The sequence below is a fragment of the Alexandromys fortis genome, unplaced genomic scaffold (assembly GCF_014885135.2).
Source record: "Alexandromys fortis isolate MF-2015 unplaced genomic scaffold, M_Fortis_MF-2015_v1.1 scaffold_235, whole genome shotgun sequence".
Classification (NCBI taxonomy): Eukaryota; Metazoa; Chordata; class Mammalia; order Rodentia; family Cricetidae; genus Alexandromys; species Alexandromys fortis.
Window position 1 is genome coordinate 377,924 of NW_026068114.1, and position 27,821 is coordinate 405,744.

The window sequence follows — 27,821 nt, forward strand, 5'->3', positions numbered from 1 at the left end:
GAGATGAGAAAATGAGTGAATGAGTGAATGAACGAGATGAGAAAATGAATGAATGAATGAGATGAGAAAATGAATGAATGAACGAGATGAGAAAATGAGTGAATGAGTGGATGAACATGAGAAGGATGTTGGGGGTGGGGCTAGAACAGCCTCTTCAGAAGTCACTTTTAGAGCTATCTCTTAGCCCAGAACAAAGGAAAGGTCTGGCTTTTTATTACCTTTTAAGGGTGGTGAGGAGTTTCCCATCATGGAATTTAGTTCAGCACAGCCACGTGTGACCAGGAGCATGGAGGACCCAGGTACCATAAGGCTAGAGCTGGCGAGCCCCATCACAGGTGCTTCTAACTCTGTTCCAGAGAGAGCCGCAGGGAGGCACGATCTGATCCTTGGCCCAAAGGTGCCATCCGTGTGTTCTAATGGGCAATATGAGAACTGTTAAAGTGTTCGAGGAAGCTGAGCTGATGGTCCTCCTACTCCTTACAAGTAACGCATGTGGCCGCATAAAGCTGCCCTTGGAACAGACGGAAATGCTGGCGTCTAGAAAGAGTTACTAGCACTTCTTTGGGTTGGCACCTAAGCCACACATGTGATCCTTCCTTTGACCCAGCTGCAGCGGAGGTTTATGGACTCCAGCAGTGTGCGACGGTTCCATCAAAAGGGGAAGGAGCGGAGTGGATCTAATCTGACAGATGCAAAGATAAGCCTATCGAGAAGTAGTTTCTGGTTCAAGATGCCAATGCCAGACATCTATTTTTAAAATTTCCATTGGTGTGTGTGTGTGTGTGTGTGTGTATGTGTATATGTGTATATGTATGTGTATGTGTGTACGCGTGCGAGCATGCCATGCTAAATGTCCCTGCAAGGGACAACTCGCAGGAGTTCTGGTCTTCCACTGTGTGGACCTGGGAATTGAACTCGGGTCGTCAGACTTGGCATCAGCTGCCATCACCCTCTGTGTCATCTCACCGGCTGGTCACTGGGAGTCCTGCCTTTCCTTAAGTCAGGCCGAGGATTGCTTGTCACACCAACAGACCCATGCTGGGTAACAGCAGTGCCCAGCCTTGTGCTGAGAGCTGTAACTGAGTTGAGAGCCGAGGCCCGTGGCGATCTGAGGCCACTCTGAAGGTATCCAGGGGGAACTGTTCATCGCCAGGTGTGTAGCTTTTCTGGGCAACTGAATCTCTCTCCAACTCTTCTTCAGGTAAAAAGGGTGTGTACCTGACTGACATAACACCCCAAGGAGTGGCCATGAAGGCGGGTGTCCTGGCCAACGACCACTTGATTGAAGTAAATGGAGAAAATGTAGAGAACGCCAGCCACGAGGAAGTGGTGGCGAAGGTAATCTAAAGGGCGCACTTCTCACCTCCGGTGCTAACAGGGCTCTGTCCCCCCACTTCCTTCAGAGTCCCTGGTGGGCGGACGGTGCTAACAGGGCTCTGGTCCCCCCAGCCTTTGTTTGTATTTTTACATTTGCTTGTAGCAATCCTATGTGAAAGTAATAGAAATTTCCAGAAATAGACAATTCATAAGTTCAAATAACTATTACTACAATAGTGTTATAATGGACTTATTATTTGTTAGTCACTGTGTCCAACTTGTAAATTCAACTATCGTGGATATATGTGCAGAGGCAGAAACGGCACAGATGAGGCCTAGTACTGTTTGCCCTCTGTGGATGGTTGTGTCATTCAGTGACTGACGAGGGTACTGAACAAAGATGGATCTTCTAGGTACCTTCTGGTTGGTGGGCGTGGGTGGCAAGGGACGGATGGCATCACTACTCGAAACAGAATAACTGCACTAAAGCTTTTTAGTGATTTCTGAAGTCTCCACTTAGTATCTCCACCCTGTGGGCGGTCACGGGGATCAAACTGTACCTGCCAGGTACTGGAAGGGTCACAGCGTGCTGGCACCAGAGCAGGGCTCTCCTGCCGAGGTCAAGGTGGAATCTTGAAAACCGACCAACCTTGCTTGGCGGCGGTGGTGGCGCACGCCTTTAATCCCAGCACTTGGGAGGCAGAGGCAGGCGGATCTCTGTGCGTTAGAGATCAGCCTGGTTTATAAGAGCTAGTTCCAGGACAGTCTCCAAAGCTACAAAGAAACCCTGTCTCAAAAAGAGAGGAAAAAAAGAAAGAAAAAGAAAACTGATCACCCTCTCAGTAGGATGACCTGACAGAGCTGACCCTTATTTCTCTTCTAAAATGCCACCCTGCCCTTCTCACCTGCACGTCTTTCTGGGCTCTGAGCATTTGGGCTCCTGCTTGAGTTCAGTTAACATCTGTGCGGCTGGATGGTTTCCCTCCCAGTAGATGGATAAATACCAGCCAGGCTGGGGGAGCAACTCAAACATCCGTGCTCAGGCCGTGTACCCCGAGCTTTCTGCGCTGCAAGGCAGCCTTCCTGCCAGCGTGGTCTGTGGCAGCCCCTGCCCCCTCATCTGTGTGCACTGCTGCAGGTGAAGAAGGCAGGGAGCCGGGTCGTGTTCCTCCTGGTGGACAAGGAGACCGCCAAGTGTCACAGTGAGCAGAAGACACAATTCAAGAGGGAAAAGGCCAGTTTGAACCTGCTGCCCCATCAGCCCCGGGTGGTGGTGATCAAGAAGGGAAGCGATGGCTACGGATTCTACCTGAGGGCCGGCCCTGAACAGAAAGGTGAGGCACAGGACAGCAGACCGCGAGTCCCCGAGTCCCTCATCCTCAGGGGAGTAGCGGGCAGAGCTCCATTGTCCCGGGCGGCCTGGCGCTGGAGTCTAGGTTTCTGTAATGAGTAGTCGGGCCGGATTTAGGATCTGCATAGACTGGAGGGACTAACTTGGCTCTCTGAAAAAAATCCGAATTCAGAGCATTTGCTGATTCCTGGGGTGTAAACACCCCAATGTTTTGTGACCTCAAGCTGCCAACATAACCTTCAGCATAAGGCTGAGCAGTTTGCACAGAATTGGCCTCGGGGAATTCCCTCAGGAATCTCATGCTGGGAAAAGAAAAAGTTTAAGTTTTGGGGGTGGGGTTGGGGGTGGGGGCCCAGAAGGAATTCACAACTCATCAGACCACATTACAGGAGAGGACAGGATGGACCAGTGGTGGTGGGGCCTTAACCTCACTTCAGAACCCTGAAGATAGACCTGAAGGGGTCACTAGATCCCTTTGTCCTTACCAAGGTGGCTACATCGAATAAGTCTCCCCTTTCTGCTATTAATTCGGCTGTTTTGGTCAGCTTATGGAGGGCTAGTGGCTGAATGTTTGCTTGTTGGGGCACAGTCTATGACCCCCAAATAGGGCTATAAAATGCCAGCCCCGGTTCAAAGGCTGGAAGCTTTGTGCTTTTCACCTGCCTCCTGCCTTTGGCTCAGGGTCTCACCTTGTACAGACTGACCTTGAACTTGGGACCAGCCTGCTTCCACTTCCCTAGTCCTGGCCCCTTTCCCTTCCTGACCTTGAACTTGGGACCAGCCTGCTTCCACTTCCCTAGTCCTGGCCTCTTTCCCTTCTGTGACTCACTGCTGGGTATGGATTGTGGTTGTAAGTGTGCCTGCCGACTTTCTAGGAGCTTCTTAGCCTGCCACTTTGTCCAAAGTAAACATCAGGTACTTTTAGTAAAAGCTGGGTTCTCAGTCTTTTAAGATCTTCTTATTGTCTGAGGCTCAGTTTGGTCCAGAAACAGGCTCGAGAGATCTGTGGGCCCCTACGGTGCAGAGAGATGGAGGAGTTTGATTCAGCAGGCCTTTTATACCGGTCCCTTCAGGCCTGGGATCCAGCAGAAATCCCAGAGCTTGTTTGGAGGCTTTTCTGGTAACTTTTCTTCGTGTGGGGAGGGTAGGTCAAGTCGTCAAGGACGTAGAGTCTGGGAGCCCAGCAGAGGCAGCTGGTTTGAAGAACGATGACTTGGTGGTTGCTGTGAATGGAGAGTCCGTGGAAGCCCTGGACCATGACAGCGTGGTGGAAATGATTAAGAAGGGCGGAGAGCAGACTACACTGTTGGTGGTGGACAAAGAGGCAGACAGCATCTACAGACTGGTAAGTTAGTCCAGTCATGTATGTAGTCATGTATGTAGTAATGAGTAGCTATCCATGCATATATTCATGCACTAAGGCTGGATCCCTTCACTCACGCGCTCCGACTTTGAGCTGAGTTACTTTGTTCTTCAGCCTGGAGGGGGCATAACAACCGCTAAGGTCAAATAGTGGCTCACATTGGTAGCGACGTGAGTGTTAAATGAGTTATAAATTCCTGGACTAAAAACTTCAAATTTGTAAATTAGCTGAAGAATCACTCTTGCTGATATCTGGGATAAGCTATGAAGGACAGGAATCTAAAACTGGACAGAGGTGGCCTGGATGTCTCCACGCTGGCACAGACATAAATGGGTTTATTTGGTTTTAGATTCATTTTTATGTGTGAGTCTGCATATGTGTATATGCATGTGCATGCATGCACATGTGCACGCAAGTGCCGAGGTTAGAAGAGGGTTCAGATCTCCTGGAGCTGGAGTTACAGGAGGTTGCAAGCACTGGGAACTGAACTTGGGTCCTCAGGAAGAGGTGAGCGCTCCTAACCGCTGAGCTGTTTCTCAAGCCCTGCTATGTGGATGTGATATTGCTGGTCAGCAAGCTTCCTCAGTCTTGAATAAAGATCTAGAAAGTTTATTAGTTTGTTGTAGTTGACGATGCAAAACCACAGCTCTCACCTCAGAAGGAATAGGAATTTATTTTGGAGTTAAATTGAAGTGGCCATGGTCCAAGAACACAGATGTAGGTTACCCCAAGCTCCAACATGGAAACAATTTAATGGAGTTTTTACAGTAACAGAACAAAGAAAGGTATAATAAATCAAGCCCTAAAAATACATTTGTGGAAAGAGAGGCAGGTTACAGCGAGGCGGAGGCCCCAGACACCATGTGACAACAGGTAGCCCTTTGGTTGACGAAGGACAGGTTTTATTTATACACTCCTCCTTGTTTATCAGAATGTTAGAGATGGGCTAGAGATCACACTAGAGAAATCAGGCTCTGGACCTGAAGCCTCCCAACCCCTGCGCAGTGCTGGACGCTCTGGTCACTGGAGACTCAAGCTGCTGTCTGGGGGTTCTCATCCACATCGTCCTCGGTAAACACACCAGAAACAGGTTCACCTTGAACAAGCCGCTGAAGAGCCCCACTCCCTCTTTGTATTATGATAGCTGTTTTCGGGTGGTGAGGCTTTAAAAAAGGTTTGTTCTCATAACTTAAATTATGTGCAGATGTGTGGCTGTGTGGTCATGTGTACACAGCAGGTGCCCACAGAGTCCGGAAGACGGTGTTGGGTCCCCCGGAGGTGGGGTTACAGGCGACTGTAAGCCGTCAGATGTGGGTGCTGGGAGCCAAGCTTGGGTCCTTTGCAAGAATGTCATGTGCTCTCGACCACCGAGTATCTCTACCCCAATATTAATGTTGGTCACAGGGATAAATAGTCGTCTTCTGTGTGTGACACAGTAACAGAAGTTCCTCAGGGCCATGCACAGGGAGGAAGAGTTTGGGTGGTGCTACTGACCTTTTTTAGTGCTTGGAAACTAAACTTAGACACTAAATGACTTAGACACCAGCGTAGTGGAGACTCACCAGGGTCTGAACTCAAGTTCTCAGAGTCGATTGACCAGACCATATATGTTCTCTTAAATCTTGATTACGTCTTCCAAGATACTTTTTTTTTTTTTTTTTTGGTTTTTCGAGACAGGGTTTCTCTGTGGCTTTGGAGCCTGTCCTGGAACTAGCTCTGTAGACCAGGCTGGTCTCGAACTCACAGAGATCCGCCTGCCTCTGCCTCCCAAGTGCTGGGATTAAAGGCGTGCGCCACCACCGCCCAGCTCCAAGATACTTTTGTAAACAAGATTAAAGAATGAATTGGACGGCAGAAAAAAGAATGGGTATGTTAGCTCGCTGAATAATCACACCGAGAGAAACTCTGGTATTGGGAGAATGCCAGCCTGAACGGAAGTCTGGAGTGGCACACGTACATCCTGATTGATTACATTGGGATGCAGAGGAGTTAAAGGATGCTGGATAATTGCCAGGATAATTGCCAGGAGGATGGGATTAACATTCAGAATATCTAGCCTGGGGCTGGGGCGATAGCTCGTTCAAAGTCCTCACCTTGCTTGAGGATCTGAGAGTTTGCTCTCCAGTGCCTCTGTGACAAAGCCGGGTGTGGTAGTGTGTGTGCTGTAATCCTAGTGCTGGAGAGGTGGGGACAGGGGGATTCCTGAGGCCCAGGGGCCGGCCAGCCTAGCCTAATGGGGGGGGGGCGTGCCAGGCCACTGAGAGAGCCTGTCACAGAAGAGGCAAGGTGGAAGGACACCCAAGGTTGTGTGTGTCCTTGCACACCCAGGAGCACACACCCTCCTATTCAGATTAGGAAGAATAAAAAGGAAGACAGAACAGAGATGGTTTTAAAGTGCTATTTTAACTTGAAAGGAAACTGAACAGGAAATGTTGAACATATTTGGTACTCCAGAAAGCCGCCCCCCAAACAATTTAAGGTTGCATTAATTGGCTTCTAGAGGTAGTCAGACCAGTCATGGAAACACCAGCTGTGGAATGATGGGGGAGCGGTCCTGAGCTCCAGCTTTCTCGGTTTGTAAGGGACCATGAAGGGCAGGGAAAGGACTGACTAGCGGCTCCTTAGCCCGTGTGGACGTCTCACATGTACTGTCCTGAATTCAGTGTCCAGTTCTGACAAAGTTCCGCCACCAAAACGGTGACGACGGGGGAGACAGGAGGACACTGGGGTTACCTTGAAGCAGGACGGGCTTTGAGGGGAGGAAGATCGCAGGCAGTAAACACGCATTACCACCCAGCCCAAATACATCTTTGTTCCTTCCTCTTTCTTTTTCTTTTCTTTTTTTTCTTTTCTTTCTTTCTTTTTCTCTTTCTTTCTTTTTCTCTTTCTTTCTTTCTTTCTTTCTTTCCTTTTCTTTTTTAATAAAGAAAAGAATTTAAAAGGCTATTTCCATGACGTAAGCTCCAGGGAGCTATTTCTTAAGAACAAATGTAGTTGTTAGAAATGGGGACAAACTTAACTTCTGCAAGCCACGGTTTTGATGTTTGTAAGTTGAAGCTGGCATTGAGGATTTTCTTGTAATTCCTGAGGGGAAAAAAACTATATGATAGAATGATGTAACTTTCTGGGCTTTAGTCTGCCCACTCTCCAAGGTGGGCTTTGTGGGCTGGTGTGCGGGTGGAGTGGCTCTCTGAGATGCAGTAGTGAATGAGTGAGACACTTCCAACAGTTCCTGGCGGGCCTGAGTTCTCAAAAGGACGGGTAAAGCCTTCCTACAGCTGCTTTCATGCTGACACCGCGGTCATCCCCAGGCAGGCGCCGCTCTGCCTGCCATGAGAGCTTGGGGTAATGAATCACCGATTCCCGATCACTGAGGGTGGCATGGGGCTGAGCTGCCGGGGACCTGGCTTCGAAGGTGATGAGGGCAGCAAGGCAGATGAATCCCACATCTCATCCTTGCTAAGCTCCTACAGTGGTGAGGTGGACAGCGTTCCTCCCCCCGTTGACTATTGTCCTGGACACCTGCTGAACTCAATTTAACTGCTGAGCAGGTCCACAGCACACCCAAATCTAGCCCCTAAATCAGGCGAAATCCTCAGCCAGCTAACTTAACTCTATTAAAATACAAATTAAAAAATCAGGAAGGGGATTTAGCTCAATTGTTAAAGTGCTTGTCCCAAAAGGGCGAGGGCTTGAGTTTGATACCCAGGACTTGTGCTGAAATGCTGAGCTTGGCGGCAGTGCTGGGGAGTCAAAGATGACCCCTGGGGATGCTCGGCAGGCCAACAAGACCTGTCTCAGGTTAGCAGGTGTTCCTGAGGATACCTACGCAAGGAAGCAGGAAAGTACCAGAGCAAACTGGAACACAGGAGTCAGGGCTGCGCCTTCTCAAGCCTCCAGTTCCTTTCCGGTTCTCTCTGTATTCAAGGCCATCATGTAGGGGCTGTGACAGTGGGAGGGACCTGAAGTATTTAGAGGCGAGGAAGCTTGGCGGGAGAGAAGTGCTAAGATCATTACGATAAATAAATAGCAAAGTAAGTTGAGCATAACCGAAGCCAGCACTGGAGCTGGCACGCAGCTGAGGATGGAATCCACCTTTGCTACCGTACGTGGTCGCCTCGCCATTACTAGTGTGTGGAGCTGGTCTTTTCTGATGGCTTTGTGTCTTCAGTTAGCCACAAAAATGTTTTGTCTTTTGGTTTTTCGAGACAGGGTTTCTCTGTGTAACCCTGGCTGTCCTGTAACCCACTCTGTAGACCAGACTGGCCTCGAACTCAGAGACCCACCAGTCTCTGCCTCCCAAATGCTGGGATTAAAGGTGTGCACCACCACCGCCGGCTACCTTTTAGGTGTAGAATTTACAGTGTGCTTAAAGACAGTTTCACTGAAAGGCAAGGGAGGGCCCACTCGGAGCAGCCTCATAGGAGTCCCCTCGTGAGTGTAGGCGGTGTTTCGTGATCGGCCTGCTTTGATGAAGTTAAGCTAGTAATTCTGTTAGATAAGCTTGCGGTTTGGTACAGAACCCTATATTGTTTGTATCTCATGCACCTGTATGTGTCTATAGACATGTTTCTACTTTTCTGGCTGTGGTGGAGAAACTTCTAGAGTCTACAGTTGAAGAGCAGACATGCAGGACATCCTGTGTACTAAGCCATCTCGTGTAATGAAGTGTAACCACTCCTATATCTTCCTCCCTTTCTTTTCACAAGGCTCGTTTTTCTCCACTGCTCTACTGCCAAAGCCAAGAACTGCCTAACGGTTCCGTCAAGGAAGCTCCAGCTCCAGTCCCTGCTCCTCTGGAGGCTGCAAGCTCAGACGCCACAGAGGATGCGGGAGATTACAAACCCAAGCTCTGTAGGTTGATCAAAGTGGACGACAGCTATGGCTTCCACCTGAACACCATTCAGGGTCAGCCAGGCTCCTTTGTCAAAGAGGTACGGTAACTGGTCCTGGCAGCCGGCAGACACGGCCAGTTAGGGTCAGCACTTTCAGGGCTAGCCATAAGTTGACACGATGCGGTCACATCCCGCGCCTCGGGGAGTGCTACCTGTCTGCTGTGCATGTGTCAAGGTGCCTGTACCCTGCAGGGGTGGCAGTGAGACCACCGCAGCTCTCAAGTTAGGGAGGGCTGTTATGATTCATGGTGGCGAGACCCTGACAGGTCTCCTGGTGGGAGACAGACAGACAGACGTGCCATGCGCCGTGCAGAGAGTTTATTTAGTGGGTATTGGGAGGGGTGTAACAGTAAGGGGATTATGGAGGGAAGAGAGGAAGAGAGAGACACAGGAAAGAAAAGGAGGAGGCAGAGGTTGCCTCTTCAAAAGGAGAGGCACAGATCAGCTTGCCTTGGCAGGGGAAGGGGGGTAAGGGGGGTGAGCAGAGTTTGTTTCTTAAAGGGACAGGCTATCCAGGTGACAGGCCAGCAGATTTATAACAGGGGCCCAATGCCTTCAGTCCAAAGATGTTCAGTATGGTGCTCGACCAGTGTGGAGTAGAGGGGGTGTAGCCCCTGAAGGAGAAAGAGGTGACATCCTCACCCATGTTTGGAACTGACACTTGGAACTTCTGCTCCCAGGTGCAGAAGGGTGGCCCGGCTGACAAGGCTGGGCTGGAGGATGAGGACATCATCATTGAAGTGAACGGGGAGAATGTGCAAGCCGAGCCCTACGAGAGGGTGGTGGACAGAATCAAGGGCAGCAGCGAGCACGTCACCCTCTTGGTCTGTGGGAAGAAGGCCTACGACTACTTCCGAGCTAAGAAAATTCCCATCGTTTCCTCCATGGCTGACCCCCTGGTCGCTAGCCCTGGTGGCGAAGGAGAAACGGCGGCAGCAGCTGCGGCAGCAGTGGCGGCAGTGGCGGCGGCGGCGGCGGCAGCAGCGGAGTTCCAGCCTGACTCCCACACAGCAAAAGCGCGCGTGAGTGGTGACCTGCTTCACTGGGATACAGTCCCCAAAAGTAACACAGGGTAGCCAACCTGTCAGGGTTCTGTGAGCAGAGGAGGTTGTACAAGGACACATTTATTGTCCTCTTAGACATGAGGCCTCAGTGTGGAGTGCAGGCTGGTCTAGAACTCGTAGTCCCCTTGTCTCGGCCTCCCGTGTGCTGGGATTGTGGCTTGTGAAGTTATTTTCTTAGCATGCGGTTGGCAAGCGTCGATGAAGCTTTTATCAGGAACATGATAGAGCCCAACAAAAGAACGGGATTCGATTCTGCAGAAACAGCTCTGGTTCTGCCACACACTGAGATTTCCTGGCCCTGTGCTTTAGCTTTATAAAACAGGGCTATGTGTACAGCCGTTTTCAGAATGAAGTGTTCGGACAGCGCCTGGCTCACAGCGGGTGAACAGAGGTGGTTGGGGCAGTATTAAATGGCAGGTTTTACGATTATTTTTGTCGGAATTTTTTCTAGTCAAATTTTTTTTCTTCATAGATGAACTTGGGATTTAAAAATGAACTGACATCCAAGTTTATAAAAGGAGATTTATGGTAGTCAGGCTTCTGATGAAAAGCTCTCTGCACTTGTCCTTCCCACTGTATTATTCTGATAGGTACTGTCAATTACAGAAAACTGATTGCACGTATACACAGACACACATAGACAGTGAATTTGCACTGAAGAGTCAGAGTTTGCACTGAAAAGGAAACCAAGCATGGACGCCAGCCATGCCTTCTAGAAGTGCACAGCTCTCCTCCCTGGCTTAGGCCACGGTCCCCTGCTGCTCGCACCCTCGGGTGTAAACCCTTGGTTTTCTCTCACACAGACTTACAGAACATCCTCGCTTTCTTCTTCCAACTCTGAAGACACAGAGATGTGATGAGAACGAATGATCGTTTTGGCTGCCGGATTTCTTCCACACCCAGGAACTACCTTTCCAAGGAAGGAGCTCTCTGCTGACCCAGTTAGACCTTTGGAATCACTTGTCCCACGTGACTGTCTGCTGTTGTAAGGGCTGCTCAACCTCGCTGGAGGGAGCCGCCAGGTTCTTTCTGTTTGTCTTCCAAAGCGCAACTTCCCACTGCTGTTGATGATGCTCTTCTGTAACTTCCTGAGCACTGGACCATTCTTTTGTGTGTGTGAGTGCGGATGATTAAAGGCTCAAGCAGGCGTCCTGTGAGAAGCGTGCTTCTGTAGCAGTGCTGGGTCTAAGCATTAGATTAGTAAAGTGCTTTTCAAGTTGCTTGTGACTTCCCTGCTGGCTAACAGAATCTGAATTTGAGCAATGCCTTTGTTCTCTAGAAACATTTGATGCTTTTCCATTTGCTTCTAGAAGCCCCAAATGGCAAAATAAATGCTACGACCTTAGTAATGAAAGGAGACTTACAGGCAATACATCTCAGAATTGTCTTACATTGCATTTGAGTATTAAAACACCACCACCTTCCTGCTTGTGTTCCAGGACAGGACAGGGCTTGTTGCAGCTAACAGCAGCCCAGTGACTCATCCCACGACAGAGGGAAGGACCCGAGACCCCACCACTGACTGGTCTAGGGCAGCCACTCTTCCCTGACTTAAAAGGAAATAAAAATGGCACACCTAAATCTTCTGGTAAAATCATCAGTTGCTTACCATCCCTTTTCCAGAAAAGAGCAGACAACCTTTGGGTATTTTTCTGGGTAAAGTCGGGTGGGGAGGGAGAGATGTATTCACATTAGACCACAATAACACAGCACACCAAGTTACTGATAAGTAAACCCAGGGCCACAGTGTTACAAACTCTGATTTTACTAAATTTTTCAAACGAAGGCACCTGAGGAGCACTAGGGTCTCCTCTGGCCCTGACCCTTACCCACCCCATTTACACAGCCTCAGACCCACACAGGCTCCCTGCCGAATGTTGGGGCGGGGGCGGGGGGGGGTGTTGCTCCCTCCTGAGCCTCAGCCGAAGCGACTTAGGACTCCAGGATCGCAGGAGGAAGACGTGTGCTCAAGGCAGACTAAACTGCCCCAGCAGCTTCTCTGCTTCAAGGACTTAAGGCCCTGGTAGCGCCCATTGTGTCTCCTTTTCTCACAGTTTGCAGTGGGTCTCAGTTCAGGGTGCCATATGTTTCTCTGGTGCCTGCTTGTGAGCCAGGTAGAGGAACAGGATGCTGGAGAGGGCGCTGACGAGGAAGATGACATCAAACCAGCGGTGATAGAAGTTGAACTGGAGTTCCCCCAGGACCTCTGTGATTATGGTGCGGTATTCTGGGGGCATGCTCATTCGGATCAGCAGCACAGAAGAGACGAAGTACATGCCCTGCAAAGTTGAGCCAATTAATTCAGAAGTTACTCGGTGTTTCCAGGGACAGGCCAGAGCAAACTTTAATACTGTTTTTAAAATTTACTGGATTTGGAGAGACTCAGTGGTTAAGACTGGCTGCTTGTTCAGAGGATCTAGGTTTGATTTCTAGCACCCACATGGTGGCTCACCATCTGTGCCTCAAGTCCCAGGGGCCTGAACACCCTCTTCTGGCCTCTATGGGCACCAGACACACACATGGTATATATACATACATGTAGGCAAAACAGCCATACACATAAATGAGTGAAAATTCTTAAATGATTTGTGTTTATGGGTGTGCGTCTTCCTCATGTGCATCTGATCAGAGGACAACTTGCCAGAGTTGGTTCTTCTACCACGTGGGTCTGGGTACAGAAGTCAGGTCATCAGGCCTGGAGGCAACCATGGTGACCCACTGAACAAGCCATCGTACAGGCCCAACTAAAACAGTTTAAACATTTCTGAGCTGGAGAAGGCTCAGTGGTGACATGAGCATTTGCTTTTGCAGATAACACAAGTTTGGTCCCTAGCACACACATCAGGTGCCTTACAACTGGACTAAGGCGCACACACAAATATATATCCCACCCAACAAAACAAAGCCCACACATTTCTAAGCTGGCTGTGGTGGTGCATGTCTGAAATCCCAGCACTTGGGAAGGAGAAACAGATCAGGAGTTCAAGACTACCCTTCACTATGTAGAAGACTTGAGGACAGCAAGGACCACACGAGACTTTGTCTCGAAGACCCTCCCCAACAACATCCCATTTCTGGCATTTACAGTCCTAGACACAAGGGAAGATCCTTACACTTACCATTATCTGTGCTAACAGCAGGACGATGACATTGGAGGACTTACTGCTGGAGATGGCGTAGAAGAACTGTGGGGAAAGGGAGGGGGTGAGCGAGGGCAGCACGGGTGGATTCCTGCCATGAACAATACGCTACATGATTAGCCTTTAATAGCTTCTGTTTCCCAGCACAAAAACAACAGCCAGTTCAGAGGTTAAGGCTACAGAGAGGGAATTAAAATACAAGAGAAACCAGTTTCCCCCTGAGATGTTTGGTGGTTTTATGTGTGAAACAACAAAGTAATCCTCACTGTTAAATTTCAGAAACCCTAATGCCTTCGACATCACACTAAACCGCAATTTTGGGCCACTCCAAGCACTGCAGCTGTCAAGGCTCCTGAGCTCTTCTAGGGTTGTGCTAGATGTTGGAGTCCCTTCCTCTCAATCTCAGAGTTTGGACCTTCTACCAGAGAGGATCCACTTTTCACCACTACATGGTCTTCCTTATGCTGCTCAGAAAAGAGCGGAGTGTTCTTATCTTCCTCACCCTGACTCCAATCATTCTAACCCTGAGTGTCTGTCTGCCGTGTTTCCTAAGTACCGGCTAAATACCATGTGCCAGGTTTGGCTGTAGGTGATGACAGCTATAAGGGATCCCTGATCTCTATGACCACTGGAGTGGCCTGTGGCTGGCAGATGACGCCTTACCTTACCCACACCTTACAGACAAGCTTAATAGTCTCTTTAGTCTCTTTATTTTTCTGGATGTCCTCTGAGTTGTTCAAGACTAGTGTGCAGGACTAACTCAGAAGTCATGTAACTAAATAAGGATCTGAACACTGTGATGCACTATACCTTGGTCAGAGTGATCAGCAGTCCTCTGATGGATGTGACAATGATTATTCCAACCAGAATGAAGGAAATATGCTGGGACCAGAACTTGACCTGCCATCAGAACAGGAAGCACAGCAGGCCATTAGTTCCAGGTAGAGCCGAGAGCCACTGTAAACTGATTACTTGTGTGACCATGAGCAGAAATCCCATTGGGTTCTTCTCGGCTTGTTCTGAAGTAAATACCTACAGGTGGTAGGTGCTTATGGGAAGACTGCATTGATCCCTTAGTTAGCAGACTTAATCAAGTCTGAAGGGTCAAAGAAAGCAAGTACAGAGAGGCAAGGAAAAAAAAAACACTAATTAGAAAACTCAACGCTGATGAGAGGGTCCTACTGTGAGACCCACAGCTGATGAGATAGATGGTCCTACTGTGAGACCCATAACTGATGAGAGGGTCCTACTGTGAGATCCACAACTGATGAGAGGGTCCTACTGTGAGACCCACAGCTGATGAGAGGGTCCTACTGTGAGACCCACAGCTGATGAGAGGGTCCTACTGTTAAAAATGTGTTCTTTAGTGGTTGGGGAAATGGCTCAGTGGGTCAGGGTGCTTGCTGTAATAGCAACAGGACTTGAGCTGAAATTCCAAACTCTCATGTAAGAGCCGGGGATGGCCGTGTGTGTCTTAACAACAGCACTGGGAGTCGGGGACAGGCAGACTCTGTCAGGCCCCAGGTTCAGTCAGGGAGGACTAGCCACAGCATCCTCCTCTGCCCCAGTGAGGGCTGTGAGTCTGCAGCCAACCTGCACTACACAGGGAGACCCTCCCTAAAAGGACAAAAGCATCCTTGGTGCTGCTTCATCAGGACTGCAGCTCAGTGCACTTGCTCATTGTATCTAGCTGCCCTTGAGAGCAGGGACATGCTATGCTGAGATGGAGGACCAAGGGCAACACACACCCCTCATCCAGGCTCAGGGGAAGCTTAGCAGTCCACACAGGACAACAAAATGTGCCAGCAGTCTTACTGTCACAGTGTCCGTCAGCCTGAATGATGTCATCTAGAAACCACATATTATACTATGAATAAAGACAGTGAACTTGGGATAAGGTGAGTGTGTGCCTGGTCTTATGAAATAGGGAGAAATGATAAAAAGATCCCTAACTTTGTGCATACTGACAATTTGACTTTAGTCCAAGGCCCACCTGACTCGACTGACAAAGGTCGTTCTTACAGTAGAAACCACCTCAGCGCTATTTCAGGACACTAATTAGCTGTTAATTTTCTACCCGGAGATCAAAGGTGAGTTGAGAGCTTGGAGAGCTTGCTAAGTATCACAGAAAAGATATGACTGAATACGTGGTGGAGAGAAACTGGCAAAGTGGTAGCTGGCTGTGGGCAGAGGCAGGCCAAGGAGGCCCTGTAGCAGCAGGCAGCACCCAGGTCACTGTTATGGCTTTACAGTAAGAAAGCTAAATCGGACCGTTTACAAATGCCGGGTGAGCTGTCAACACACAGGACAAACGGACCCAAGTTCAGGGGTTAAAACCTGAGCATCAAGCTACGGCTGGATGGAGCAGCAGGAACCAAACCAGGGTCTAGAACGGCTCTTACGTCAAATTGGATCCCCAGGTAATTCACGGTGATCTCAATGCCTCTGGTGACAGGGTCAGTCTTCCCAACTCGATCAAGAACAATATTGATGGTTGCCTGCAGAGACAGAGCTGTATGTCAGAAGACCTTTTATCACTGTCTCAAAGAGTGACACACAGCCCCGATGGTCCAGGGAGCAAAGTCTCATGCCACCAAGCCTGAGATTCACATGGTAAGAGGTGAGACCTGACGCCTGTTCGTTGTCCTCTGACCACCACACATGTCCATGTCACATGTGCCCTAACACATACACACAAATAAATGTAATTTAAAGGTTTTTAATAAAAATATTCCACATGAATTAATGAACATATCTTACAGGTTGATGTTTCCTAAAACACATTTTAATCCTTCTTCCAATCTAAATCATGAGCAGGAAATCTATTTTGTCTGCTCACACACAGGCAAACAGTCTCTAGCCCATATTTATTCTCTGTCAAGAGTCAAGGGCAATGAAGCACATGTGCTCTATGATTCCGAGGTCAGAAGCTAACGTTCTGGCGAACGAAGTTAGAGTAAGAACCAGGCACTGCCAGGGTCATTTCTGTGGTGATTCTGTGAGTGCTCAGAGCTACGACAGAGGAGCACAGCTGTGAGGGACACCAGCTGACAAACGAGAGCACGTGGCTGAAAGACACCGGGTTTATCCCAGCCGTGGCAGCTAAAAGACCAGGAGATGTGACAGATGCCAAGCCAACAGCCACGCTAAACCCAGCCACCAACGACACCACTAAACGTAAGGAGTCTAAATCGTGGGTCAGCACACTCAGCCCCTGTAGCACCACAGCAGCCATGACAATAAAGCACTGGGCTTGGCTCTGTGCCAGTAAAACCTTATTTACAAAGGCAAAGCAGAGCTGGGTTTGCCCGAGGGCCATAGACTGTTAATCTCTGGTTTAAACCCACCAGTGAAACACCAGACTGTCAAATTGAATTTAGGGGAAAAAAAAAAAAATCAAAACCTGATCACTGTATATGTTGTCCACAAGAAACTGACTTTGAATATGAAGACACAAATAGGTCAGAGGTAAAAGGATGGGAGAATATACATCCCAGCAGCACCAGCCTAAAGAAGGCAGTGTCTCTGTTAATCTCACATAAGGACCCCACAGCAGAAACATTGCCAGGGTGGTGTCAGAAGGTCATTTTATAATCACAAAGGATATATAATGATTCTAAATGTTTTATAGCTGATAAAAGCTTCGGGATGTTACAGTGAAACCCATGATTTATTTATACACTAAAATGTCAAGATATTCAGAAGTAACACATCATACAGCTCAAAGTGTCTTGAGGAATTAGGAGACAGGAAAAACTAAAGCACAGGCGGTGGCTCCCTACCCTGTGCTGACTGATCGTTGCTCAGTGCACACATAATCAAAGTGCCACACAGCCTGCAAAGTGACTTGGCTGTAAAAGCCTGACTGTTCAAACCCTAGAACCAACACAGAAAGATGGGTTCCGTGGTGCACAACTGTAACCCCAACACTCCTACTGCAGGATGGAGGCAGAGATGCATGGGCCGGCCAGCCTGGATACACGCAGCAGCAGAAACAAGAGGCTGTCCCAGGACAAGGGCACAGACGCACAAAAGCTGTTCTCTGTCTTGGGTAAATGCATCAGTAAGAAACTCAGAGTCACAAATACTTGTCGGTGTCACATTGAGGAAAAATGCCAAGGTACTTCTCCTTGGAGTAATTTAGCCTAGAGAGCACAGGTTTGAATTCTCCACTTGGATCCCCGTGTCTTCCATCTCTCTGTAGCTTATGGTTTCGGACCTGCCTGTAACCTGTCTGCTGTCTAACCTGTCCCTCACGAAGGGATCTGCCCTGCACTCACTGAACAGCACAGGAAGCACCATGTGGGGAAGGAGCTAGAGATGCTCTGCAGAAACTTTAACTGAGTTTACCCAGCAACCCCGGCCGGCACACACACACCAAGGCTGTCTAGCAGAATCTGTGTGCTGCTCGACATATACGGTGGAGATTCATTTCTTAAGGTTGTTTTTCAACCTCTTTGTTGCTTTCAGCAAATGACTATCACAGCACACACACACACACACACACACACACACACACACAGAGGGAGTGAGAGAGAGAGAGAGAGAGAGAGAGAGAGAGAGAGAGAGAGAGGAATATAAGTGTAAGAGAAGCTAGCCTCCTCACTTGCTGTTGGCAGAATGTAAAGTGGTGTTACCACCAGGGGCAACAGTCTAGCAGGTCGCAGGAAGTTAACACTCCACTAACATGCAACACAGCAACACTTTTAGGCACGTGTGAGAGAAATCAAAGTATGTTCACTGCAAAACATGGGTGTTCACAACTGCATTAGTGGTGGGCCAATAAATGGACACATGCCAAATGTTTATCAGCCAATAAGTGGCTAAGCCAAATGTGGTAGTGCCCTTACAGAACACTGCGTAGCTGTGAGATGGGAACAGCACTGTTAGCATTTAGAGAATGAGGGTGGTACAGCACGGGGAACCTCTGAAGCATCCGCTAAACCAAAGACTTAACTGTGTGACTCTGGCCATAAAATACCAGCAGAGGGGAACCAACACAATGGGGCTCGGGGACTGGAGCACACATGCCGCCTGACACCCAGGGCACGGAGACTGGAGCACACATGCCGCCTGACACCCCGGGCACGGAGACTGGAACACATTTGCCGTCTGACACCCGGGGCACGGGGACTGGAGCACACACGCTGCATGACTGCTAGTGAACCTGGGACTTCTTTCGGGTTTAATAAAAATGTTCAGTACTTGACTGAGGTAATGGTTCTGGTTTGGTAAAAACGTTCAAACCTGATTATGGTGATAGTTGTACAACTCTGAAAACATCAACAGCTACCGGGTTACACTTGTTTTTCAGGCTTGACAACCCCAGTTCAATCCCCACCCGCACAGAGGTGGGAAGAGAGGACGGCCTCAAAGTTGTCCTCTGACCTCCACAGGTGCACCTGGGCAAGCCATTCCCTTAACAACAAAGTTTAAAAGTGAAGCATGTGTCAGTCACGTTAGTCAGATGCCCCACCCTAACGTGTCTGCCTAAGAGAAAAGAGCGCACATGTCCACACACAGGCTTGTATGTGTGTGTTCACAGAGCACATGTGATGTCCCCAAACGGGAAACAACCAGATATCTACTACTGGAGGATGGGTTTGCAAACTGTGGCACAGCCACACCACAGAATCCTGCTCAGCAGTAAGAAGGAACAAATTACTGTACACACAGTAACACTGCCATAGTCCAACAATTAGGCTGAAGATAGAAAACAGACAAAAGCAAGGCAGAAAAAGTATGCGCACTGTCTGGTTACATTCATATAAACATCTGGAAAATACAGACTAATACACTGTGACAGAAAAGAAGACCAGCTGCAGGCTCAGGACTGGGGATGGGCGGGAGCATTCTGGGTGTGCGTGGTAATTTGACTGTGATGGGTTTTCTCTATCCGAACAGAGTAGCAGCTATGGTACAGATGTACCTGGTTCAAAAACTTACCAAGCTGTGCATTTAAAATGCACACAGCTCGGTACATGCCTACTGCAGCTGAATGCAGCTGCTGAACAAGGTGGCATGCTCCCTAGAGGCTGCAGCTCTGCACTCTCTCACAGGAAGCATCAGACTCGAGAGCGTCCTGTGAGTGCGATGACTCTAGCGCCAGTGATTCAAAGCCCCCACTCACCGGCACTGATCAAAATGAGCTAACGGGCTGACAAAGCTGTTCTTTGTACAAACTGCCCCAGCAGGAAACTCACCCAACCAGACCATGACATCAGCCTTTTCCCTACAACCACAGGACATGCGTGGACACAGCTGAGTCAGAGGCAGAGAAATCAATACACAATGGATAAATCAGATCACTGAGGGACAGCCAGACTGGCAAGAGCAAAAAACAAGTATGACCCACAGAAGCAAATCTTAGAATTTATCTGTTCTTAAGTTTTAGTGCGCATTACAAAAACTGGCTTCTATTCTAAGCTGAAGACTGGAGTTGAGGTGAAACAATCAGTGCCCACAGGCATTACGGAAGAGTATAAAATAAGAAATGTATGCATCCCCCTTTCCAGCTCCTCCTGGGGGGGGGGACAGAAGAGATGCTTGGCAGTGTGACAGTGATGTTTGGTTCAATGTGCAACTGAGCTCGGTGTTATCAGCCAAGCCCACCTAAAGATGCCACTCCCTGAAAAAGTCACCAAACTCTGACCATTAAAAACACCATTGCTGAGACAGCTCAAGGAGAAAGTGCTTGCCACTTGCAAGCCTGAGGACCCAGGTCTGAGACCTAGACCCCGGCCCCTGCCCCACCCCTAGCTGGACATGATAGTCTGAATCTGTGAAGTCCTCTGCCAAGATAGGAGGTGGATTCAGAGAACTGCCTGAAGTCCATGGCCACCCCTAGCTGGACATGATAGTCTGAATCTGTGAAGTCCTCTGCCAAGATAGGAGGTGGATTCAGAGAACTGCCTGAAGTCCATGGGCCAGCTAGCGGGGAGTGCTCAGCTGGCCGGGAGTGCTCAGCTTAGAACAAGAGACTCTGCTCCAACAAAGTGGAAGGAGAGAACTGACTCCCTGGGGCATCCTCTGGCTTCTACATAAACTTTATTATTACTAATAAACAACAATAGAAATAATACATAGAAAACATTAGTAAAATCAATAAATAATAATAATAATAATAAATAAATCCTATAACATACGTACCATAAAAATTTTCCAGACACAGTAAATAGAGAAAAAGTAACCCAGGAAATTGAAATACTTCCCCTTGAATGTTTTGGAGTATTCAATTCTTTCCTAGGAAAACCAAACACAAAACATGGTTTTGACAAAAGGCAAACATTTTCCACAAAAGCATTCCCACGCCTGCGACTCACTGCTGAGGCTGAGTCAAACAATACACATGGTAGCAACACTAAGTGACATTACCAGGGGCAACCTGGACTGAGTGCTACCTGTCAGCCAGAGACAGGACAACCTCTTCCCACCAGCATCCAAAGCTCCACAACCCTCGGGAGATATGTTCTAGGCCCTTCATCTTACAAATGAGAAACTGAGTCTAGAGGTTAAACAACTTGCCCAGGGTCAGGTGGTGAGTGGGCTCAGGCCATGCTGGCAACCCTCGGCCCTTAGAGCCACCCTGGAAGCGGCCCTCAGAGAAGCTTAGGATCATTTGCAACCTTAAGTCTGTGTATTTCAACCACACTGCATTTTCAGTGTGCCTTGGGAAGTCCCAGTAACACAGGCACCCATCACTCTTGTGATGGGGCTAATTTGTGAGGCAGGAAGAAGAACTGTGGCAACCATATTTATCCCTGGTCGGAACAGGAAGTGGAGTGGGCCAGCCTCCCGGGTGTTGAAGTCTCTGCTATCCCCCCAATTCTTTTGCTGAGAGGGTTCCAGGAATGATTTTGTCATCACAGAGAGATTTCCTACACATAAGCCCTCTTTCCTAACGCTACTCGGCTTACTCAGGAGCACTGCCTGGCCACAGAGGACTGACCCTCTCTTCACCCGTGTGGTAAAAGCACAGCGGTCCACTTGCTATGTACCTTAGTAGCATACAGGTCAGCTGTTTCCAGAAAAAGCTGCCTGCTTAGTTCTTCCAGAGCATCTACTTCCTGTTGGATAAGAGTCAGATCTGGCGGAAAGCGGGCATCAAGGGTTAAACCACCGAGAAACTTCAGAAAACAGCGGGAGGAAAGGGCTCGCTTCAGCTGTTCTAGAGGACGGACGCTGGGAACTGTCTGGAATTTCCCACCTCAGCCAGTAGTGCTTCAGGGTAGTGCTCCAGCCTGACGGGGTGAAGGAGCACCCCAGACGTCTAGTTTCTTAGGGTAGTGCTCCGGCCCAACAGGGGGGTGAAGGAGCACCCCAGACGTCTAGTTTCTTAGGGTAGTGCTCCGGCCCAACAGGGGGGTGAAGGAGCACCCCAGATGTCTGGTTTCTCAGACAGACGCTTTCCTGAGCTTGGTGTTTGCTCAATCCCTGAGGCCTCAAATGGAGCACAGCACCAAGACCTATGATGCAGCAACTCTACCATCTGAGTAGTCTGTGCTGGGACTGCGTGGCTCAGTGGCACCGAGTCACCAGGCTGGCTTTCGTCACTACCATCTTTAGCTCTTCCAGACGCTTCATTCTTTACCCCCACATTCCCACAGGACAGTTGCTACCCATCTCTCAGACAAGGAAAGAGGCTCCAATCATACACCCAGGCAAGGGCCACCTGCTTACAGGTGGGCCTGCCCTTTCCACTGCCAGATGTTATCTTCCACACCTGGTGAGCAGTGTCACTATTAAAGAAACAGGCGCTCAGAGAGCTAACGTCACCTTCACGTCACCTTCATACGCTTGTTAACCTACACTTTGGTTTTTATGAGTTTAAAGTAATAAAGATATTAAGTCCTAGTAATTCAAAGCTTCTTTCCTTTGTGAAATCCAAAGTGCCCTTCCGTCCACTCCCCCCCCCCCAATCAGGGGCTATCAGCAAGGCCTATGGCCCTCAGTGTCAGAGTGGGACAGTCACAGGTCTATCTCCCTTGAGAAGGTTAGACTCATGGTTCTATCACTCAGTACTGCCTAGGAACCGACACAGATCAAATGCTTCAGGATTGCTTTTCTGTTTAAAAAACAGATTGGTTTTACTTTTAGCTGTGTGTGTAGGGGGAAGTGGGGTGCGCCTATGAGTGTAGGTGCCCTCAGAAGGCAGAGCTGGTGGACTCCCCAGAAACACAGTTCCAGGTGGCTATGGGTCACCTAATGTGGGTGCTGGGAACTCTGCCACGGAGCCATCTTTCCAGACCCGATTACCCGCTATCCTCTTTCTGCCACAGTTGCCTGTCTTCCTGCCTAGTTCTTATCTGCAGCCACATCAGACGGTGCGGCACGGTCTATCTCAATGGCCTGTGTCCTTCAGCAACTGACTGATCTGGGCGAGAAGGAGCAGGGATGTGTCATCTCATATCAGCCCTCAGTCTGACATGGGGGCCACACACAGACTTGGTTATCCCCATGTGGGAATTAGTGAGCCCCCAAACCAGCAGGGCCAGGGACAGTCTATAAACCCAGTCACCCTGGTATTTAAGAAGAAGTGGCGCTACTTGAAATCTGCATGGGCACTACGTGGGTAAGAAATGGACCCCTGCCAGCACATGCATGCACCACCCGCTGCTGCAGGGAGCCTCTGTGCGGTGTGGTCTTGCAGCAATGCAACATGGAACAGTAGGGCAGAACAAGTTATGGAGGTGTGAACACAGTTCTGCTCCTACATTTGCCACAAACCACTGTGTGACTTTACCTCTCTGGGTCTGTTCTTATGTGTAAATTGGTAAGAATGACCTCACAGGTCCCCTCCAGCTCAGAGGCTGCCTCTGTGGTTAGGTACCCACGGACTTCCTATGCCCAGTGCTGGCGAGTCTGGACCCTGACGCTTCAGGCTCCTTAGAGGGGTCTGACCTAGCACTAGGCTCTTTGTGCCCCCGGTGAGGAAAGGAGAAAAGTCAGAGGGGATAAAGGATACTTTCGCTTCCTGGGGCTGATGCAGTCACGCTCTTCAGCATGCCCCAGAGTCCTGACGGCTTGTTCTGCACCTCCCCCCTCTGGAACATGGTTCTCCGTGCCACGGCCATCCTGAAATAAAGAAAACAGAAGCCTGAGCGAAGAAGTGTGCCTCAGCCTCGTCCCATCCACCTTTCCACACCACGGCTGTGTGTCCGCTGGTTCAGGAGTTAGAGAGAGAGGATAATCTCAGAGGTGATGTGGCCTGGTCCAGAGGCACAGGACGTGGAGCAGGCCCCTGAAAGCTGAGAGACCTACAGCTTCCTTCCCCACTCTGGATGGTTATAGAGACTAATAACAGCCAGCCTCGTCCTCGCTGTCTGTTAGCATCAACTAAAGAACAAGAGGCAGCTAACAGATCTAGATAAAGAACCATGCAGAGGAGGACACAAGGAAAGGCCGATGGCAGAGAGGAAAAAGGAAGACCACATAAACAGGGCCTCATGGCTCACTGAGTCCACCTCTCTCCATGACTGTTACCCGAGCCACGGCTGGATGAGGTGACATAATGACACCACTCCCTCCATCCCCCCTCCTCTGTGGGGGACTCCGTGGCCCAGTGGCAGCTGCCGGCAAGTTCTAATCTCTCAGAGGCAATAAGAACAAGGTCCTGTGAGCTCAGAAAACATATAAACGATTGTTTGAAGAGTACAACGGGCACAAAGTCAATCAGCGTGGATCTAGTACAGGTAGAAGGGAGGCCATAGAGAAATCCAAGGAGGACATTTCTGGGTGACGAGAGGTAAAAATGGCGAGGAGAAAGCATCGGCACTGGTTTCATGTCTGGGACTCCTACAAATGGCACCAGGGGACCAAGGGCCAGGTGGCATTTCTGTGGGCTAAATTTTTAAAGTCCCATGTAAAAGGCCATTCACAACAATGGCTGCCAGAAGAGCCTCCTCCACAGCGAGCTCTGCCTGGGTGCTGGAAGAACGAACTAGCCCAAGCTTGAGCTTTCTGCCTTTCCTGACATACGCCCCATAGCTTGGCATGCTGGGAAGACATAAAAAGGAACCAGCAAAGGCTTAGACCCACGATTCAGCCAGCTCTAACGGGAGTGTGGGACCAGCGTGTGATGAGGTTCTAGGCTATGCATTCATAGTTTACTTGGGCTCAGCACCTGGGGTGAGTGGCAAGGCAGCTGAAAGAGGAGCACAGACGTCATTTCTGTTGTCCCTTCAACATGTAAAGGCTGTGCTGTGGCACTGGCTGCCTATGTGAAGGTGACAGACGCCGTGCTGTGCACTCTCAGCAGACAGACAAACAGAATAACCAGAAGTGAAAGTTGGCTGTAGGCCGACAGGTACCCCCAGTTTTAGACAATTCACTTCCACTTTTGGCTTTAATCACCTAATTCTAACCCTGTTTTGCTCTTGGCAAATACGTTGCAGGCAAAAATAAACATACACTGAAGAAGAACAGGTGAACAGGATCAACCTTTCAGAGATGCGCTTTTCCAGTGTATTCGAACACACAAGCACCGTAGCCATTTTTGCCTTCAGCTTTCCCACTGCCTCCCTTTGTAAGGTCACTTGTGACAGGAAGGAAGCTATTTACTATGGGTTGGATGCCATTTAAAAATTCCTCATAAGAAAACCACAGGCAGGTGGGTGAGGTCTGGCGGAAGCATGAATGAGGAGTCTGAAAAATGTCTACTCCGCTCTTTAGAGAGTATCAAACACGTCATGAAGACCCACACCATCCTTGTTAGGTGCAGGGCCATGCTAATTGTGCCCGCTCCGATTTCAGCGCACGTGTTGCTGATGCAGGCACTCTGCTCTACTTTATGTCACCTATGGTTTCATAGTTCCCATTTCTAGTTCAGCCATTACTTCTCTTTATTTAAAATATTTTATTATTTGTGTGTATGTCCTTTAAGTATGTGGGTTTGAGGATGGAATCATATCACCAGGTTTAGTGGCAAACAATCTCACCAGCCCATCAGAACTCAGAATTTTAGAAATAACAGACACTCATATATGGCTTTAAGTATAGGGGAAGTCGACATTCAAACACTTATGAATACAACATCTCCATCACTAAAGGACCTTCATTTGTCCTTGGAGAGTCCACAACTCACCTACTACCAATTCCTCAGCCCCTGGAAATGTCCTCCAATTCTTCAGTTTTGTCATTTCTGGAACATGCATATGACTACGATGGAGCAGTGTCTGTCCTATGGTGGAGGGCCTTCCTCATGACGAGGATGGAGCAGTGTCTGTCCTACAGCGAATGGCCTTCCTTCCACTAAGCAAAGGTCCTGTAGGTTTGTTGAGGTTCTTGTGTGCAATGAAGTTTGTTCACTCTTACTTCAAAATAGCATTCCACAGTATGGTTATTACCAGTGTTTTTAATCACTCACCCATGAAAAGTTATCTCTAGTTTGGGCTTGGGCTTTCTATGAATAAAGCTACTAAAAACAATGCTATGTTCATTTTTATGTTCTTATTTTATTTCTTTGCGTGAACACCTAATACAATTTCTGGATTTGGATACTGGAATGTTTAGGGTTGTTTTTTTTAAAGAAAGCTAGATCGTATTCTAGTTACTCTACCATCCTACATTGGTACCAGGAACTTATGTAAGTCCTGTTTTCTGTATCCTTACCAACTAGCACTCTGTGTTATACCATTAAAACATGTTCATTTGTCTGTGTATGTGAGTAGATCTGTGTGTATGTGTGTGTGCATGTGACTGGGTGTGTATGTATGTGCATGTGAGCGGGTCTGTGTGTATGTGTGTGTGTGCATTTGAGTATGTCTGTGTGTGCATGAGTGTGTCTTGTATCTGTGCATGTGAGTGGGTCTGTGTGTATGTGTGTGTGCATGTGACTGGGTGTGTATGTATGTGCATGTGAGCGGGTCTGTGTGTATGTGTGTGTGTGCATTTGAGTATGTCTGTGTGTGCATGAGTGTGTCTTGTATCTGTGCATGTGAGTGGGTCTGTGTGTATGTGTGTGTGCATGTGACTGGGTGTGTATGTATGTACATGTGAATGCGTCTGTGTGTTATGTGTGTGTGCATGTGAGTGGGTCTGTGTGTATGTGCGTCTGTGCACGTGAGTATGTTTGTGGTGTCCAGAAGAGGCGTCAGATCCCCAGAGCTGGAGGTACAGGTGGTTATAAGCTGAGGTAGTGACGGGAATAGAGCATGGGTTTGATGCAATTATAGATGTGCTCTTAATCCTAACTTACCGTTTTAACTGTATATCCATAGAGGCTACTACTATGTCACAGCCACCATGTTGACATAATGACACCCAAATGTTAATTGCTTGCATTCTGACTGTACTGTTGTGAACTTGGGGAGTCTTTCCTCAAACACTTTCTCCCTGCCTGTAGCTTTTCTTCCCTTCTGTTTCACACAGTCCTCTGTTTTTGTTGTATGGATTGTATTTTAGGGGCTAAATATTAGAATTTTTGCCTACTTCTAGATCTCAAAGATTTTTTTTCCCCCTAAATGTTTTGTTGTTTTATACTGTACATCTAAGTTCAAGGTCTGTTTTGAATTCATTTTTCTACATTCTGTGAAACTTAGATTTGGGTTTTGCCAGAGGAGGGAAAGGCTGTGGGTTTACTGTCTCAGAATCCTTTGGTAAAATACCTGCCTCCATTGAACTTTTTCTGAATCTGCATTTTTGTAGTAACTCCTTATTGCTTCCACTAATTAATATCGTATTTTCCTTTACTCCCTTGAACGGATCTATGCTAACTGTGTTCAAGTCTTAGCTAAACGTTCATAGTCTGGGCCCATATGAAGTTATTGCCTATTTTGTATGCTGAAATGCTCACAGTTTCATTCCTTCAGAGCTGAGTTTAGACTTTTTGATGGAGACTTGTTCTGGTAGATATGTGTGCCTGTGGGAACCCCCCACCACCCCGCCCCCAGTACTGTAAGTTCTGGCTAAAGTTCACAGAGCCTGCTAAGGACATCAGACAAACTCTGTAGCCACATTTGAGGATGCTCTGTGGTTCCTCCTTACAGCCTCCTAAACTTCTGATCATCAGTCCTGAGCTCTACCTTCTCATACGTCATGTCCAAAGGATTTCCCTTCCTGTCATCCAAGTGTGTGCCCAGCCTGCACAAACCTCAGGCAGCCATTCAGGCAGAGAAAACTTGCAAATCTAGGAAGCGTGTGACTATCAGTGACAGCTTCTTGGGCTCTTTGGAGATTTCTGTGTATGTACTGTTGAGTGGCTAGGCAGGATCTGGTGGAGCTGACATTTAAATTATGGAGCGTGGCCCCTCTAGCATCCCTGGTTCCAACACTTCACTTTCATTTTCCAGGTATTCTGCTAATCTGAACTCCATGGAGCACACTCAGACAATAAAGCCAGAAGCTTCTAGCAGTTACTTAATATTCTTCTCAATTTTATTTTTTTAACCAGTGTTCATTTACCAGTGACTTCAACTTTTTAAGACTCCCTGCAGAAGCAATTGCTTGACTCACACTGTCAGTCCTGGAGGTTCCCTCGACGACTGATTTAAAGCATTGAGGGCCGGTACTTAAGTTTCACTCAGATGCATTTTGTCCCCATCCGGGTCAGCCTAGCGGCACCCGACTCCAGACAGAGGCTAAGACCTTTCCTGCCTTGTTCCATGTTTCCCCCGCCCCATCTTGTCCACACCAGATACTGTTCTTGCAGGCCACTGTGCTGTGCTCACCCACTGTTAAGTCTACAGTGGCTTC

General features: G+C 48.5%; 2 protein-coding genes across 5 annotated transcripts in view; one reads left to right on the forward strand and one right to left on the reverse strand.

Moving 5' to 3' along the window:
• Pdzk1 (PDZ domain containing 1) overlaps positions 1–11,137 on the forward strand; it is a 35,925-nt gene extending 24,788 nt beyond the window's left edge. For all 3 annotated transcript variants that reach the window (XM_050124761.1, XM_050124760.1, XM_050124762.1), the window contains exons 4-9: positions 1,202–1,338; positions 2,456–2,651; positions 3,817–4,013; positions 8,741–8,965; positions 9,607–9,948; positions 10,794–11,137. In XM_050124761.1, the coding sequence (XP_049980718.1) occupies positions 1,202–1,338; positions 2,456–2,651; positions 3,817–4,013; positions 8,741–8,965; positions 9,607–9,948; positions 10,794–10,847 (1,151 nt within the window). In that variant the 3' untranslated portion in view covers positions 10,848–11,137. The remainder of the gene's footprint in view (positions 1–1,201; positions 1,339–2,455; positions 2,652–3,816; positions 4,014–8,740; positions 8,966–9,606; positions 9,949–10,793) is intronic.
• Positions 11,138–11,303: 166 nt separating this feature from the next.
• The window catches only part of Gpr89a (G protein-coupled receptor 89A), a 38,729-nt gene continuing 22,211 nt past the window's right edge, over positions 11,304–27,821 (reverse strand). For both annotated transcript variants that reach the window (XM_050124763.1, XM_050124764.1), the window contains 7 exons: positions 23,095–23,204; positions 21,128–21,216; positions 20,280–20,372; positions 15,533–15,628; positions 13,941–14,030; positions 13,110–13,175; positions 11,304–12,269 (listed from right to left, as the gene is read on the reverse strand). In XM_050124763.1, the coding sequence (XP_049980720.1) occupies positions 12,063–12,269; positions 13,110–13,175; positions 13,941–14,030; positions 15,533–15,628; positions 20,280–20,372; positions 21,128–21,216; positions 23,095–23,204 (751 nt within the window). In that variant the 3' untranslated portion in view covers positions 11,304–12,062. The remainder of the gene's footprint in view (positions 12,270–13,109; positions 13,176–13,940; positions 14,031–15,532; positions 15,629–20,279; positions 20,373–21,127; positions 21,217–23,094; positions 23,205–27,821) is intronic.